This window comes from Elephas maximus, chromosome 22, assembly GCF_024166365.1.
Source record: "Elephas maximus indicus isolate mEleMax1 chromosome 22, mEleMax1 primary haplotype, whole genome shotgun sequence".
Lineage (NCBI taxonomy): Eukaryota > Metazoa > Chordata > Mammalia > Proboscidea > Elephantidae > Elephas > Elephas maximus.
In genome coordinates this window covers 76,480,588-76,497,313 of record NC_064840.1, presented here as the reverse complement: position 1 = coordinate 76,497,313, position 16,726 = coordinate 76,480,588, and the positions used below count along the sequence as shown (strand labels likewise).

Genomic DNA, 16,726 nt, shown 5'->3' with positions numbered 1-16,726 from the left:
ATTCAAGCAGAAATTCAAAATACATGCACCCATATATCTACTACTCACCAAGTTTCTCAAACTTTTTTCAATAAATTTTAAATCTTTAGTCCTTTTTTTTTTTTTACCTCAAAATGAAACTTTCACTTAGCCTTCCCTCCTCTGAAGCACTTCTGATGGCTCTTTAGGACACTATGGCAATGCTACGGCTGTAGTACTGAAGAATGTCCTAAGACGATAAAAACCCCCTTCATCCTCTTCAACTGTTGGTTTTGCAAAGAGTTGCTTAATCTGACCTTCAGCGTGGTCAGCACTAAGATGTAGAAAGAGAAATAAATATCCGATCTTAGGCTCTGAATTCCAGCTATGTCCAGGAAACCGGTGCGTTATTCCCCAATCAGTACTTTAAATGATGCTGGGGAGAGGAGGGAGCTAGAAACCACACTCTGCAGACATCTGTAAATGAACCATTCTTAGCGTCCATAATTTTAAAATACGCTTGGAAATGTTTCTAAATATCAGCCGACTTAAAAATAACTAAGCCTTATGAAATACAAAGGAGTCTGACTTCAAACTCTTACGCTTGACTCTTCCTACTTACACTTGTACTTGCTCTCTCTGCTGCTGTCTTCTCCAAGAACTCTCAATGCTTCAGCCTGTGTTTTCAGACCAGCTTGCCGTGACTTGGCCTTAGTCTACCTTTCTAGCCTTATATTTTGCTATTTCCACATGAATGATATAGTTTGATAATTAACTGGTCCACCTATCATCCCTAGAAAACGTGCCTTCCTGCCCACACATACATGACAAGATTTACCAGGCTGTGTGTTCTTGGCTGCTCCTCCCTTGCCCCCATCCTCTATGTGGGGGTCTGCCTCTGGCAGCCACGTTCCCAGACCTTCTTAGCTACTGAAGAGAGACAACAGAAAGGTCCTTTCTTGCCGTCTGGGTCAGCTCCTGAGCTTTCTTTTTCATGCAAAAAAAAAAAAAGATCCCATTACAGTCCAGTCAATGTTGACTCATAGCGACCCTATAGGACAGAGTAGAGCTGCCCCATAGGGTTTCCCCAACTGTAAATCTATACCGAAGCAGACTGCCACATCTTTCTCCCGAGAAGCAGCCGGTGGATTCAAAATGCAGACCTTTTGGTTAGTAGCCAAGCGCTTTAATCACTGTGCCACCAGGGCAAAGAAAACTGAAAAATATTAAAGTCAAAGAGGCCAGGCTGATTTATACAATAAGGGGCTAGAGGGCAGCAGATGGCAGGGAGAGCTGCGACACCGTCCACGTGGTGAGAGAGAAGTTGGAGAGGGAAGGAAAGGGGATTTTGAGAAGTGACGTGTGGAATATGAATCAGATCTCCCTCGAGAGACACAAGTAAAGATTGAAATTACTTCTAAATATACTTTTGGCAGCTGGTCAGTGCTTCTTTGAATATGACTCCCTGAAGAGATTAGGTCACATGGCACCTGGGTAGGATTAACACATTTGCTTATATCATTCACCCTCTTGCTTCCCCTTTGCCCCGATTAAGGTAAAAGGGCTTGTTTGGTGTAACAGGGTGCATGTTTACATACCATTGCTTCTAAACAGAATCTATTTGGCTTAACATACCTGGAGCTATCCAGTCAATTCCAACTCATCTATAGAATGGAGAAGAACAGCCCCATTGGGTTTCCAAGGAGCGACTGGTGGATTGGAATGGCCGACCTTTTGGTTAGCAGTCCAGTGCTTAACCACTGTGCCACCAAGGCTCCAGCTTAATAAGTGACTCGCAAATAGTCCCTAGAGACAAGCTTGACAGAACAAGCAAGAGCAGCTGAGAGAACAGGAAAAGGGAAGAGACAGTTGTACCAAAGACAGGAGGTTAAGGGCAACCTCTGACTGCACTTACAGGGGAGCTCCACGAAGCTGTCTAAATAATTCTGTAAAGATTTTTAAATAAACCCAGTTATTTAATAATCTCCCAATGACACTTAATTTAAAGCCTTTACAATGCTCTTCATTTTTAATGATAAAGGTACATGCAAATATATATTTTTAATGAGCTTTGCTGGTGCCACAGTTAAGCGCTCAGCTGCTAACTAAACATTGGTGGTTAAAACCCACCCAGTGGTCTGCAGGAGAAAGACCTGGCAATCCGCTCCCCTAGAGATTAAAACAGCCAAGAAAACCCTACGGGGCATTCTACTGTCACACGGGGTCGCTAGGCATCAAAATTGACTTAACTGCACCTGACAACAACAGTAAAAATGTGTTTTGGAAATCTTAACCCCACCTTTGAAACCCTAGTGGATTATTTCTTGTAGAGAACCTTCGAGGAAATTGCTCCCACCTCACCCTCACAGAAGAATCTCTTTCATCTTTGGCAGATGGCCATCTCTCAGGGGCCATGAAAGTCCTAATTTTCAAGGCATCTGGTTCTCTCCTTGTATAGCTCTTTCTGCCTCAAGAACTTTCTTTCATGGAATCCTCCTGTAACTCCTACCAATTGGTCTAATTTTGCCCTAGGAACAAATATGGACAAGTTTTCTCATTCAAATAATTCCAAATGGCTATCATCCTGAGAGGTCCTCCTCTCAGATAAATATGTTAATCCATAGTATAAGGACCACACTTTTAAAAACAAATTTTTAAAAACTATTTATTGTGCTTTAGGTGAAAGTTTACAGAGCAAATCTGTTTCCCCTTCAATAGTTTGTACATAAAGCATTTGATGACATTCCCCTCAGTTCGTCAGCACTCTCCCCATTTCTGCCCTGGGTTCTCAGTTTCCTTTGGTCCAAATTTTCTACCACTTCCTGCCTTCTCATCTTTGCTTTTGGGCAAACATTGCCCTTTGGGTATGGCGTAATTGATCGCGTAATTGATTGTTCTAAGGAGCACGTTCCTCTTGGGTGTTATTGTTTATTTTATGGGCCTGTCTATGGTTTGGCTGAAAGGTAGTTTCCAGGAACGGCTTCAGTTCCAGGTCAGAAGGGTGGCTTAGGGCCATAGCCTCAGAGGTTCCTCCAGTAACTCTGGTCTTTTTTGTGAATTTTATTTTTGTTCAATATTTTTTGCCCACTCTCTTCGGGATCCTCTGTTGTGATCCTAGTCAGAGCGGTTGATACTGGGTAGCTGGGCACCACCTAGTTCTTCTGGTCTTGGGGTTGTGCAGGCTGTTCATGTGGTCCATTGGTCCCTTGGACTAGCTCCTCCCTTGAGTCTTTGGTTTACTTCATTCCCCTTTGCTCCAGATAGGAAGGGACCAATAGTTGCATCTTAGATGGCTGCTTGCAAGCTTTTAAGATCCTAGACGCTAATCACAAAAGTAGGATGATGATGAACAACTGATGTAGACATCCCCTGAGTCCATGGTCCTTCAACTTCAAGCCTAGGAACTTCATCCCATGAGATGTTTGGTTATGTTTAAGAATTTTCCATGACTGTGCCCCTTGTGTGCTCTATCATCTATATTACTATACATGCAGCACCTACAATTATACAAGAACTGCCCACAACCAAACCTGTATCTGCAGGTGGGTGTGCTCCTTTAACCCTCCCACACCTCTTTAGCATACCTATCTACCTATGTATCTATTTGTAGATTATTGTTGTTAATACTATTGTTGGAGGGTTGTCTATGTTACAGTAATTACCGTAGTTGCCCTTTATTCTCGCATCCTCTCAGTGTCTTCCTTTGCCTTGGTCATGTGCTGACTTACCCCATATCGTGTATTGCTTTCCCTTCACCAGTATTAACAGGCATCTTCTATCTAGTTAGTAAATTTCCATCCCTTCCCCTCCAATCCCTGGTAACCATCAAAGAATATTCTTTTTCTTTTTATTTCTGTGTGTAAACTTTTTCTGTTTTTTTTTTTTTTTTTATAATCGTGGTCTTATACATTATTTGCCCTTTTGTAATGGACTTATTTCACTCAGCATAATGTCCTCCAAATTCATCCATGTTGTGAGATGTTTCATGGATTTGTTGTTATTCTTTATCATTGTATAGTATTCCATTGTATGCATGCCCCACAGTTTGTTTATCCATTCATTTGTCGATGGGCACTTAGGTTGTGAAAAACAGTAACTTGAAATATGACATCCCCAACAATACAAAGCCTTCTGGATGTGGTCAAGCAAGTACAGAGTTTAATTTGCTTGTCATCTTCCTCCTTCCATCTATTTCTATTAATTCCACCTGAGGCGACATTCGTTTTTCTTTTTGTTTTGTTCATAATAGCAGCACATCTCTAGGGAGGTGTGTATGGGGGTGCAGATCACATCAGGTGACAGTGTCAGACGGGGTGACACCAAAATGACTATAAAAATATCTCTGTAGTTAGTTATGACAACAAAGACATTTTTCATAAGCCCAGCTTACATGTATCAATATACCTACAAGGCTAAAACTACGCTACTTTTGAACTTCTAACGTGCCCTGGTCAGAGCTGTCATTAGTACCCAATTACACTGACGCTTCAAATTCCGCGGTTTCGTCTGCACGCGCTACAAGCACATGCTGTTTCTCTTGTTGCTGTCGGTGTTTTTATAGTTTTTTATTTTGTCAGACTTTCTGCTGTTTTAGCTACAATATTGTGGTAATTTGTATTTTTGAACTATATCAATAACTCTTTTGAGAATGAAGTAGTAATTAAAGGAAAAGAAGGAGTGATACACAGGAATTACAATTTACAAGTAACATTAGTACAAAAAAACATTACTAAGGATTCTGTATGGTCTGGTACAGGAGGAGGTCCTCGGGGGGGGGGGTGACACTAACCCTAGTGACACCACACATAGGAGACGTCTCAAATTGCCTCGACAAGTATACAAATGTCAGCTGGACCTGGAGCCTCACCAACTCCAGCCCACCTCTGCCTCCTCCTCATACCTTCCAGACACACCAGGTTTCCTTTTAGCTGCCTCAGAACGCCAAGTCTCTTACTTCTCAGGGCTTTCCGCACATGTTATTTCTTCTTCCTGGAAAGTTACTCTTTCTCCTCTTTGCTTGGATAATTCACATTCATCCTTGCCATCCGTCCCATGCCCTCAGAGCTGAACTAGCTCACCTTATTATTTGTTCTCACAAGGTCCCCAGTGGGTGCAATGGGTTTGTGCTTGACTGTTGTTGCCATGTGTGGTCGAGTCAATTCCAACTCATACTGACCCCATGTGACAGAGTAGAATTGTCTCATAGGGTTATCTAGGCTTTAATCTTTAAGGGAAATGACTGCCAAGTCTTTCTCCCATAGAGCCTCTGGGTGTGTTCAAACTGCCAACCTTTTGGTTGGTAGCCAAGTGTTTAACCCTTGTGCCACCAGAGCTCAATACTAACCTAAAAAAGGTAGGCGGTTCCAATCCACCCAGAGGCCCTGGTGGTCTGCTTCCATAAAGATTTTAGCCAAAAAAAAAAAAAAAAAATCCTAGGAAGCAACTCTACTCTGTAACACATGGGGTCGCCATGTATCAGAATCGACGTCATAGCAGAGGGGTTGGGTTTTGTTTTTTTGTTCTCACAGCATTATTTATTTTTATGGCACTTTTTCTTTATCATAATTATAGTCAACTTCTGAATGAATATCTATTTTACTCCTTTAGACTAAAAGTTTCTTGAAAGCAAGGTCTATATTTTATTCATTTGTTGCATCCTCAATGCGTCCACAGTGATTAAATACAGACAGGAGTGAAGTAGGCATTTGTTCAACAAATGAATGAGTGAATGAATAATTCATACTTGGTTTGAAGTCAACTAAAACCCTCATGTTTTTTTTTCCTCTGAATTTCGGTTTTAAAATACTGAGACAAAATGGAATGAAAGATATCAATAGATACCTGCTGTCTAAACAGATATCTAAATAGATATAAAATAATTAGTGAGAGAAAATGGAATAATCTCCTGTGTTCCATTTGGTTTCACTGACTATCTTAAAACTGAAATTCAGGATTTTAAGCTTCAAATTATTTGGGACCATTCTCTAATACAAGGTCATCAATCAATGTATTAAGTACCCTACCTATTTTGTGTCATCTGCAAACTTAATAAGCATGTCGTCTATCTCAATCCAAGACAATGACAAAAATGTTAAACCTGACAGGGCCAAGGTCACAGTACCATAGAGTGCCATGAGCCACCAGGAACGTCCCTCCAAGTGATATTGATCCATTAATCCACACTCTGTGTTTACCATGCAACCAACTATCAATCTATATTTCACTCCAGCTTATCCCAAGGTTATCACAAGATACATTGTTAAATGCTGTCATGGACTGAATTGTGTCCCCCCCAAAATATGTGTATCAGTTTGCCTAGGCCATGATTCCCAGTATTGTGATTGTCCACCATTTTATCATCTGATGTGATTTTCCTTTGTGTTGTAAATCTTGGCTTTATGATGCTAATGAGGTAGGATAGGCAGCAGTTGTGTTAGTGGAACAGGACTCAATCTACAAGGTTGGATCGTGTCTTGAGGCAATCTATTTTCAGATATAAAAGAGAGAAGTTGAGCAGAGAGACAGGGGGGCTTCATACCACCAAGAACGCAGCACCGGGAGCAGAGTATGTCCTTTGGATCCGGGGTTCCTGCGTGGATACGCTCCTAGTCCAGGAGAAGATTGATGACAAGGACCTTTCTCCAGAGCTGACAGAGAGAGAAAGCCTTCCCCTGGAGCTGAGGCCCTGAATATGGACATCTAACCTACTGGACTGTGAGATAATAAACTTCTGTTTGTTAAAGCCATCCACTTTTGGTATTTCTGTTACAGCAGCACTAGATAACTGAGACAAATGCTTTGCTGAATCCCTAATACATCGCTTTTAAACTTTCCAATTCCATCAGCCTAATACGCATGTAAGAAGAGGGTATGTACAATGGAATATTGTTCAGCGATAAAGAGAAATGAAGTTTTGACATATGTAATGAACTGGGTAAACCCTGAAAAATGCGAAGCAAAATAAGGCAGACACAAAAGGGTGAACATTGCATGGTCCCACTTTTATGAAATATCTAGAATAGGCAAATGCATAGAGAGCAAAGTTATTAGTGGTTCCAGGGGTAGGTGGGAGGGGGAAATGGGGAGTAGTTATTGATCAAGAAGTACTGGGTTTCCATTAAAGGTGACAAAAAAGATTGGAAATGGATAGTGGTGATTGTTGCACAACATGATAAACGTAATTAACGTCAATGAATTGTACACATAAAAATGGCTGAAATGGCAAGAGGTTTGTTACAGATATTCTACCACAATAATTTTTAAGTGAATTACTGTACATGTCATAGTATTAAAAGCCCAAACCTTACACTCTGCTAACTCAGAACTGAGGCCACCCCTGAAGTCCACCTTTCAGCGAAAGATTAGACAGGCCTTTAAAACCAATAACACACGTGAGGAACGTGCTTCTTAGTTCATTCACGTATATGAGACCACACGGGCAATACCTGCCCCAAAGCAAAGACCAGAAGGCAGGAAACGACAGGAAAACCTGACAAATGGAAAGGGGCAGAGTGCTGACAGATTGCAGGGATTGCAACCAATGTCACCAAACCATTTGTGTATAAATCAACCAATGTCACCAAACCATTTGTGTATAAATGTTTGAATGAGAAACTAATTTGCGCTGTAAACTTTCACCTAAAACACAATTTAAAAAATCTATAGCTCTCCTATCAACAGTAAACAAAAGGAATCAATTAAAATACAATATCAATAAAAAGAAACATCACATTAAAAAAAAAAAAAAAAACCTAAACCCTATACAGGAGGGTGGATTGGCGTGAGTTAGGCGTAACTTATTCTTGGTGAACTCAAGGCATCTTTTGGGTATCAGTTACCTCTTTTCCAAGTTCATACCACAGATTGATGGAATTTTCTTGGTGAACCAGATCCAGCTTCCTGGTCTGTGGTTTCCAAGATCCACATTGGCCTCCAGATGGAAAATACAGGTAACCGTCTCTTTCTTTTCTTTTGCCTCCCTTCCTCTTACTCCAAGATGCCTCCAAGATTACAGTCGTTCCACACTCATATCTGCAAATTCTTTCAATAGCCTGAGACATAACTCATCCCAGCTGAGAATTGTGAACTAGCTTAAAGTAGCTAGGTTCGCTCTCACCAACTTGGCCTTCAGGTTCCCTTTGGGTTATTATTTTGTATGTGTATGGGGGGGTGAAAATATATATAATAAAATATATGCCATCTCAACAATTTCTACATGTAAAATTCAGTAACATTGATTACATTCTTCAAGGTGTGCAACCACACTTGCTACTCCTTTGGGTTATTTGTTCTTATCCTTCTAGTCAGAAGGCACCATTCTGGCGAAGACAAAAGCGAAACGAGGATTTAGTGGTTCTGCCTTCTCTCGATCACCTGTTATTGCTACCACACCACCAGTACCAACCCCAGTTACTGTCGAGCTGATTCTGACTCACGGCGATCCTATAGGGTTGTCAATGGCTAATTTTTCAGAAGCAGATCACCAAGCCTTTCCTCAGAGTCACATCTGGCGGACTCCAACCACCAACACCAAGCCTTTCCTCAGAGTCACGTCTGGCGGACTCCAACCACCAACACCAAGCCTTTCCTCAGAGTCACGTCTGGCGGACTCCAACCACCAACTTGGTTAGTAGCCGAGAACATTAAGCATTTGCGACACCTTTTTTCGTATACCTTTCTGATTGTTTCATCAAGATTCAACTCAAACATGCTTTCAGCTGTTTCTTACAAATCCAGAATGGTCTTTATTTTCACTTATTTTGTGACTTTATTCTGCCATCCGTTACATCTGAACCCCTGAAATGAGCTCCCACAGCAGCCACGATGATCCTTCTGTTATCTCCCCACCCCCCTTGTTCTTCGCTCAGAGCGCTCTGGATATCTGCCTGGGATCCTGGCTGTCTTTGTCTTTTCTTCTGTCCAAGCACTATTACCTTTTAGGGTCATAGTCCATTGAGTTATAGCCATATTTTCTCTGAGTATTTAGAAATCTGCTTTTTTAAAAAAATCTAGGAGACCCAGACAAGTCCACTAATTAGTCATGACGCAAAGTTCTAAGGTATAAGCCAACTACTTCCTCGTTGCCATGAGACAAACTTACCAAAAATCACAGCTTGTGCAAATCCTCTAACCTCCTAAACTCTCACTAATCAGCCTCCCTCTTTCATTTATCTTATGTTCACAAAGACCCAGTTTGTTTAAGAATCTTTCATAGGAAGGTTTCAACAAATCATGCTTGCGGGAATGTCCTTGTTTACAAGCAGTAAAACAACGTTTCATCATCCTCAGCTCTACAGTTGAGTTCTTAATGTACTGTGAGCACAAGCCCACACACACCCAATCACTAACTAAAACCACTGCCGTCTAGTCAATTCCAACTCACAGCCGCCCTGTAGGACTGAGTACAACCGCCCCAGAAGGTTTCCAAGGCTGTCATCTTGGCAGAAGCAGACTGCCACATCTTTCTCCTGCGAAGCTGCTGGTGGGTTCAAACTGCCAACCTTGTGGTTAGCAGCCAAGCACTTTAATCATTGTGCCACCAGGCCTCCTCAATCACTAACTTGTTGTTGTTGTTAGGTGCTGTCCTGTCGGTTCTGACTCATAGCGACCCTGTGTACAACAGAACGAAACACTGCCCGGTCCTGCGCCATCCTCACAATCGTCGTTATGCTTCAGCCCATTGTTGCAGCCACTATGTAAATCCATCCCATCGAGGGTCCTCCTCTTCTTCACTGACTCTCTACCAAGAATGAAGTCCTTCTCCAAGGACTGATCCCTCCTGACAACATGTCCAAAGTATGTGAGACGTGTCTCACCATCCTTGCTTGTAAGGAGCGTTCTGGTTGTACTTCTGCCAAGACACAATCGCTAACTAGGCACACAGAATTCTACCGTGATCATTTAAAGGTAAACAGCTCATTGTCATGGCCTGGAAGGTTAACTTTAATAGTACAAACATGGACAAAATATGAGGAATTTATGTGAAAAAATGGTTCCCTGTCAGATTGCAACTTTATCTAGATGCAGGGACAGAGTCAAGCTCTTGAGTCACCCTTGACTCTTGCCCCGATCAATAATTTTTGGTAATTTCTCCACTCCCAAAAGTTAAAGTGCTATCGCATAAACTGGGAGTACGCAGAGGAAACTAATCACATACGTTCCTGGTGACATACTATATTTCTGTATTTTTACTCCTGCTAGGGGGAGAAAAAATCCGGCTTAAGTGTAAAAATCACAAGGCAGGCGTTACTGTCAGTGTGTAGGCAGTAATGAAATTGCCTCAAAACACGTGATGCCAAATGTGAGCGAACTCTTGTGAGGAGCTGACCGAGGCATTAACGCCCATCGTGGGAGATTTCAGCTGGTTTCCCTTACTTACTGCTAGATTAAACAAACAAAAAAATTATGAAAGCTACAGGTGATTTGAACAGCACGAGTTACATGATTTAATCTACTCATAAACAATAATTAGACTTCATTATGGATCAGTCAAGGAGCCCTGGTGGTGCAGTAGTTAAGCAACAAGCTGCTAAATGAAAGGTCGGTGGTTTTAACCCACCAGCAGCTCCGCAGGAGAAAGATGTGGCAGTCAGCTTCCACGAAGATGGGTGTTGTTGTTGTTGTTGTTAGGTGCCGTGGAATCAGTTCCCACTCATAGCGACCCTATGCACCACAGAACGGAACGCTGCCCGGTCCTGCGCCATCCTTACAATCATTGCTGTGCTTGAGCCCATTGTTGAAGCCACTGTGTCAGTCCACCTCCTTGAGGGTCTTCCTCTTTTCTGCTGACCCTGTACTTTACCAAGCACGATGGCCTTCTCCAGGGACTGATCCCTCCATAAAATCACAGCCTTGGAAACCCTATCGGGCATTTCTGCTCTGGCCTATAGGGTTGCTAGGAGTCAAAATGGACTCAAGGTCAACTGGCTTGGTTTGTCCTTTGGTTATGTATCAGTCACTGCTCTAGGCACTGGAGATAAAGCAGGGAACAAAACAAAGTCTCTAAGGGCCGTGGTATAATCTGGGCCGTTTTCCTCCCCTTGACTAAGACGTTGTGTTGCTGCGGCCACTACAGTCATTAAGGGCACAGTCTCCATGATAGTCGATAATGTCAGTTTTAAAGCTTAAGAACTTTCTGAGGAGTTTTTGCTCAGAGTACATTTAATGTCTATCCCTGGTGGTGGGATAATTTGGAAAAAGATAGCAAGAACGGTTGCACAACTTGAAGAATGTAATCAACGTCACTGGATTGGACATGTAGAACTTGTTGAATTGCTTTATAATTTGTTGTATATATTTTCAAAGCAATAATTATTTTAAAAAAAAAGCATAAGAATTTTCTAAATACAATTTCCCTGAAGCATGAACATTGGGCAATATCCATCTTCCTAAAGAAGCTGCTTGACAGAAAACTTTTATTTCAACAGGGAAATGAAAGCATTAAGTAACTTGCCTTCACATTTGGGTTTGATTTTTCCCTCTTACAACTAGCTGTATGCCAGCAGTGCATCATTCTGGGCATGCGTACAAGTAAAGAGTTGGGCTTTCTTCAAGGTTGTTGGGTTTTCCTCCTTAGCCAAGGGTATCCCAGCACCCCATGCTAATGAGAGACTTGCTACTAGGAAGCTGAAAGAGGCCAGAGCCCAACACCCTTCATCCCTGGGGCCACCAATTCCACCTCTGGGCTGGGTCCTATCATGGCCGTCTTCACAGCACAGTCCCAAAGCGGGACTTCAGGGGCCTCCATGGTTGGCCGGGAGAGGCTAGTGTGGATGAGTGTAAAACTCCGTCGGTGTAATTCCTTAACCGAGAAGTTTACACACACTTCCAGGACAGAAACAGCACGGCTAGACTTAAATATCAAAACTACTAGAATCCTGTCAAATTAATCTGATGGAAATTATTCCAATCCTATACCCTGCTCCCTTGCCACCAATTACAAAGAACAGACGCAGTCCATTTACGAGCTTTGTGTGTGGGGTGGGGGGGGGGGGCTGGGAGGAGGGGGAGGGCACAGCTAAAATATACCAAACATTGCCTAAATTCTAATATGATTTCTCTCCATCTTTCTGAACTATAAATATTTCTCTGACCTCTTTCTAACAAAATACACAATTTCAAATTTTAAATATATATATATTTTTTCTAGGAGACAAGCACCCTAAATAGGATCAAGAACTACAGAAAAGACTAATAGGAAAAAAAAAAAAAAAAAAGCAGTTACTTCACATGTGTTAGCCTAATCAATAAAACCAACACTTTAGTGGAGGAAAGTATCATTAGGGTACTGTGTGTTTTCTTTCAACATCCAATCACATCTAAACAAGGATAAGCTTAAAACAGGTCTATTGCTGTTTGGTGCTATGGAGTCGATACCAACTCATGGAGATCCCACGTGACAGAGCAGAACTGCCCCGTGGGGTTTTCTAGGCTGTAATCGTTATGGAGCAGATCACTAGGCCTTTTCTCCCACAGAATGGCTGGTGGGTTTGAACTGCCGACCTTTCAGTTAGCAGTCAAGTGCTTAACCATTGCACCACTAACAACCACAAAAAAAACCACCTAGACCGGTTGCCATCGATTCCGACTCATAGCGACCCTACAGGACAGAGTAGAACTGCCTCATAGGGCTTCCAAGGAGTGGCTAGTGGATTTGTACTACGGACCTTTTGGTTAGCAGCTGAGCTCATAGCCATTGTACCACCAGGGTGCTTTAAAATAGGCTTACATAGGAACATGTATCTTAAATCTAGGCTAAAAATTTAACTTTAAGCAGCTAACAGAATTGATTTGCTTTCAAGATACTTTAACTACTGTATTTAAACACATAGCCCCTTTGTTGAAAACCTGGAAATCTGCATGAAAATTTATATGAAAATCTAACACTTCTCCTCAGTGGAACTTAAGTCTAATTCCTTCAACCTAGTTTCAGTGATCACCATTCTCACAGCTGTACTCTGGTTCATCCCACAGTCACCATGTCACAGACCCTCCAGTTACTCCATGTTGCAATTCAGACACTTCACTGCCAACCAAAACACAACTGCTTTACCCCATAAATCAAAGTCCAAACTATGACCCCATCTTAGGCTGGGTTCTCTAGAGAAGCAAAATCAGGAAAGCGTATAAATATCTATAGAGAGATTTATACCAAGGAAGTGGCTTATGCGGTTGTAGAGGCTGGAATGTCCCAAATCCGTGGATCAGGCTGGAGGGTTCCCCTGATTCATGTAGCTGCAAGGGCTGGTGAACCCAAGATGGGCAGGTGGAAGAGCAGGGCTCTTGCTCACAGGCTATGAAGATCTACAAATCCCAAGATCGGCAGGCCAGACTGCAGGTAAGCTGCTAGCTCAAGTCAGATGAACAGGAGCCAGCTGCAGCATCCAGAACGAGCAAAAGCCACCAAGCCTTGCCAGGGCATCTGCGTATATTGCAATGCAGGCCACACGCCCAAGGAAACTCCCTTTCAACTGATTGGCTACTTACAGCAGATTCCATTGTGGGGGTTATGACATATCAAAACTCAACAAGGAAGTGATCACAACATTATACAACTGCCAGAACGCTAAGAATCACGGCCCAGCCAAGATGACACACAATCTTAACCATCACAGACCATCACAGAAATCTGTATTTCTAGCCTTACCTTCTTTAGGATTAAATGAGTTAATACAAGTAAAGTGCTTAGAACATTGCCTGGTACATACTAGGCACTCAATAAATGTCAGCTACCATTACTTTTTTTTTTTTTTTTAACCATTACTAGTATCACTCAATAAATGTTAGCTACTTTTTTTTTTTTTTTTTACCAGTACTAGTATGTCTCCTCTTCCCTCCCACTTCCCCTCTAAATCCTCTATATTCTGCCTTACTTAGGTCAACAGAATTTTGTGCTATTTTACCAACAGATACCATATTTTCCAGAGTCCTTTGCTCATGCTGTTCCCCCGTCAAGAATGTCTTCTTAACGTCATCTCTACCTGTAGATACCCTTTTACTCCTGTGTCAATGTTCTTCTCAAACCAGGGAGGCAAACACTGTGACCTATGCAACTGCATAGGGCTCCTTCAGAACTTATCACGATGCCCTTTGAATTGAAAAAGACACTAAAGTATCTTCTAATTTTTGAAATTGAAAGTAAATTTGTATTGAAAAAGTACTGAAATTTTTTAGTAGAGAATAATATACATATACCTATATGGAGCAGTGGAAACCCTGATGGCATAGTGGTTAAGAGCTACAGCTGCTAATCAAAAGGTCAGCAGTTCAAATCCACCAGGCACTCCTTGGAAGCCCCATGAGGCAGTTCTACTCTGTCCTTTAGGGTCAATAGGAGTTGGAATCAACTCGACAGCAATGGGTAGCAGTAGTGGGCATATGGAGCAGTGGTTAAGAGTTTGGCAGCTAACCAAAAGGTTGGCAGTTCAGAGCTCCTTGGAAACCGTATGGGCAGTTCTACTCTGTCCTATAGGGTCACTAAGAGTCAGAATCGACTTGACAGCAATGGGTTTGTTTGTTTTTAATACACATACATATGTATATATATAGTATTACGACCAAAAATAACCAGTGATGCTGAATCCATTACCAGGGTTCATAGAAGAGGAATCAGGTTTTTTTTTTTTTTTTTTTTTTTTGTACTTTAGTTCCTCATTAAACAATTAGTACACATATTGTTTTGTGACATTGGTTACCAACCCCACAACATGTCAACACTCTCCCTTCTCGACCTCGGGTTCCGTATCACCAGCTTTCCTGTCCCCTCCTGCCTTCTAGTCCTTGCCCCTGGTCTGGTGTGCCCCTTTAGTCTCGTTTTGTTTTATGGGCCTGTCTAACCTTTGGCTGAGGCATGAACCTCAGGAGTGACTTCATTATTGAACTAAAAGGGGGCCCAGGGGCTATGCTCTCCTGCTTTCTCCGATCTGTCAGACCAGTAAGTCTGGTCTTTTTTTTGTGAGTTAGAATTGTGTTCTACATTTTTCTCTAGCTCTGTCCGAACAGGCAATTGTTACCCCTGTCAGAACAGTTGGAGATGGTAGCTGGGCACCATCTAGGGGTGCTGGACTCAGTCTGGTGGAGGCTGTGGTAGTTGTGGTCCATTTGTCCTTTGGACTAATGTTTCCCTTGTCAGGGTACTCTTTTTGGATCAATTTAGAAGGCTTTATGAAAAAAAAAAAGTCTTTTTTTTTTTTATGGAGGAGAAGTTGTACAGAATATTTTAAGCAATTGGAAAGAGTCAGCTTGGCAAGATGTATGTGATCATTTGTTTCAGGAACCTGGCTGTCCTTGTGCAAAAGACCCAGAGAACCTAGCGTCTGCTTTCTATAAGAGATCTTGAAGCGAATGAGAGGGACAAGATCGAGGGGCAGAGAAAAATGAAGAGAAATAGCCTGAAGGGAGCCACACAGCAACAGGAAACAAGCACTCACATATAGGGCAGTTCTACTGTCTTATAGGGTCACAACGTTTGGGATGAGTCGGAATCGACTTGACGGCAATGAGTTTGATTTTTGGTTTTATTACTATCTCTATTTCACTTTTTTCTATTTCACGGATGAGAAAGCCAAAGCTTAGAGAGGTTAGGTAACAACATTCCAAAGTCAGGACAATCAAATCTGTCTGACTCTCCATATTATAATTGTCAGCTACTGTCAGGAAACCTTGGTAGTGTAGTGGTTAAGAGCTACAGCTGCTACCCAAAAGGTCAGCAGTTCAAATCCACCAGGCGCTCCTTGGAAACTCTGTGGGGCAGTTCTACCCTGTCCTATAGGGTCGCTGTGAGTCGGAATCAACTTAATGGCAACAGGTTTCAGCTACTGTCAAGCAGAGGAGCCCTGGTGGTCCAGTGGTTAAGCACTCAACTGCTAACCAAAAGGCGAGCAATTCTACCACTGAACCACCACTGCCCCCAGTGACTGCCCATAATGGGATATAATATGGGCCTTAGCATTTTAGAAGCAACATTCTAGTTTGCAGCCATTGGAATTTTTGATTGGTCTGCCCCATCTAAAGAGACAAGCCTCAAGTTTACATTTCTTTCAGGGCTCCAAGTTTCCCATGATGAACGTTGGGTAGAGGAAACAGTTTTGATGAGCCAAGTGTTAACTACCACATCCCAGAGGGTGAAGTACAGGCAGTCCTCTGCCAATAAATAGTCCAGCTATGAGGTACATATTCTAAACTGAGATGAAATACTATCCGCAGTGTGCTTTAAGGAAAGAAACTTGTCGCCAGACCTTGGTTAGAAGCCAATGTTAGCTGATGATGACATCATCTAGCTCAATATAGAGTGCTAAAGAGAAACTCAGAGTTGATGAAGTTACAGCGTCCTCTTTCCTTTTTAGCTTTAGGCGTTGGGCAAAAAGAGGAGGGGTAGGATGGAGGGAAATAAATTTGAGACTAAGTCTGAGGAAATAAGGCAATCCGAAGGGGATGCCGTTTTTAATTGAAGGCATTATACCCCAGACTTTGGGATATGAAAATAAAAAGTCATAACGAAGACTATTCATTGCTCTCACATTATCTGTTGGTTTCTTGACATACATTATTTTATTTTATCCTCACGACCACCTCAGGAGAACCAGCATCCCATCTTCAGATGATGAAGCTGAGGCTCAGAGGTGTTAAGTAACTTGTTCAAAATGGCAGAGTTAGATTTGAACCTAAGGTCTGTGTCGCTCCAAAGCCCATGTCCTTTCCTGTCTGCCACATTGCCTGGAAGCCATGAAAAATGCAGAACTCCAGCTGTTCCCGAGCTCTCTGAAACCCA

At 42.1% G+C, this 16,726-nt stretch overlaps 1 protein-coding gene across 8 annotated transcripts in view; it reads right to left on the bottom strand.

The window, feature by feature from the left end:
• SLC7A2 (solute carrier family 7 member 2) overlaps positions 1-16,726 on the bottom strand; it is a 68,129-nt gene that overhangs the window by 36,475 nt on the left and 14,928 nt on the right. For 3 of the 8 annotated variants that reach the window (XM_049866928.1, XM_049866931.1, XM_049866929.1), the window contains one exon: positions 797-945. The exons of 2 other annotated variants lie outside the window; for them this stretch is intronic. In XM_049866928.1, coding sequence (XP_049722885.1) covers positions 797-835 — 39 coding nt within the window. In that variant the 5' untranslated portion in view covers positions 836-945. 3 more of the 8 variants (XM_049866930.1, XM_049866935.1, XM_049866932.1) reach the window with 3 other exon arrangements.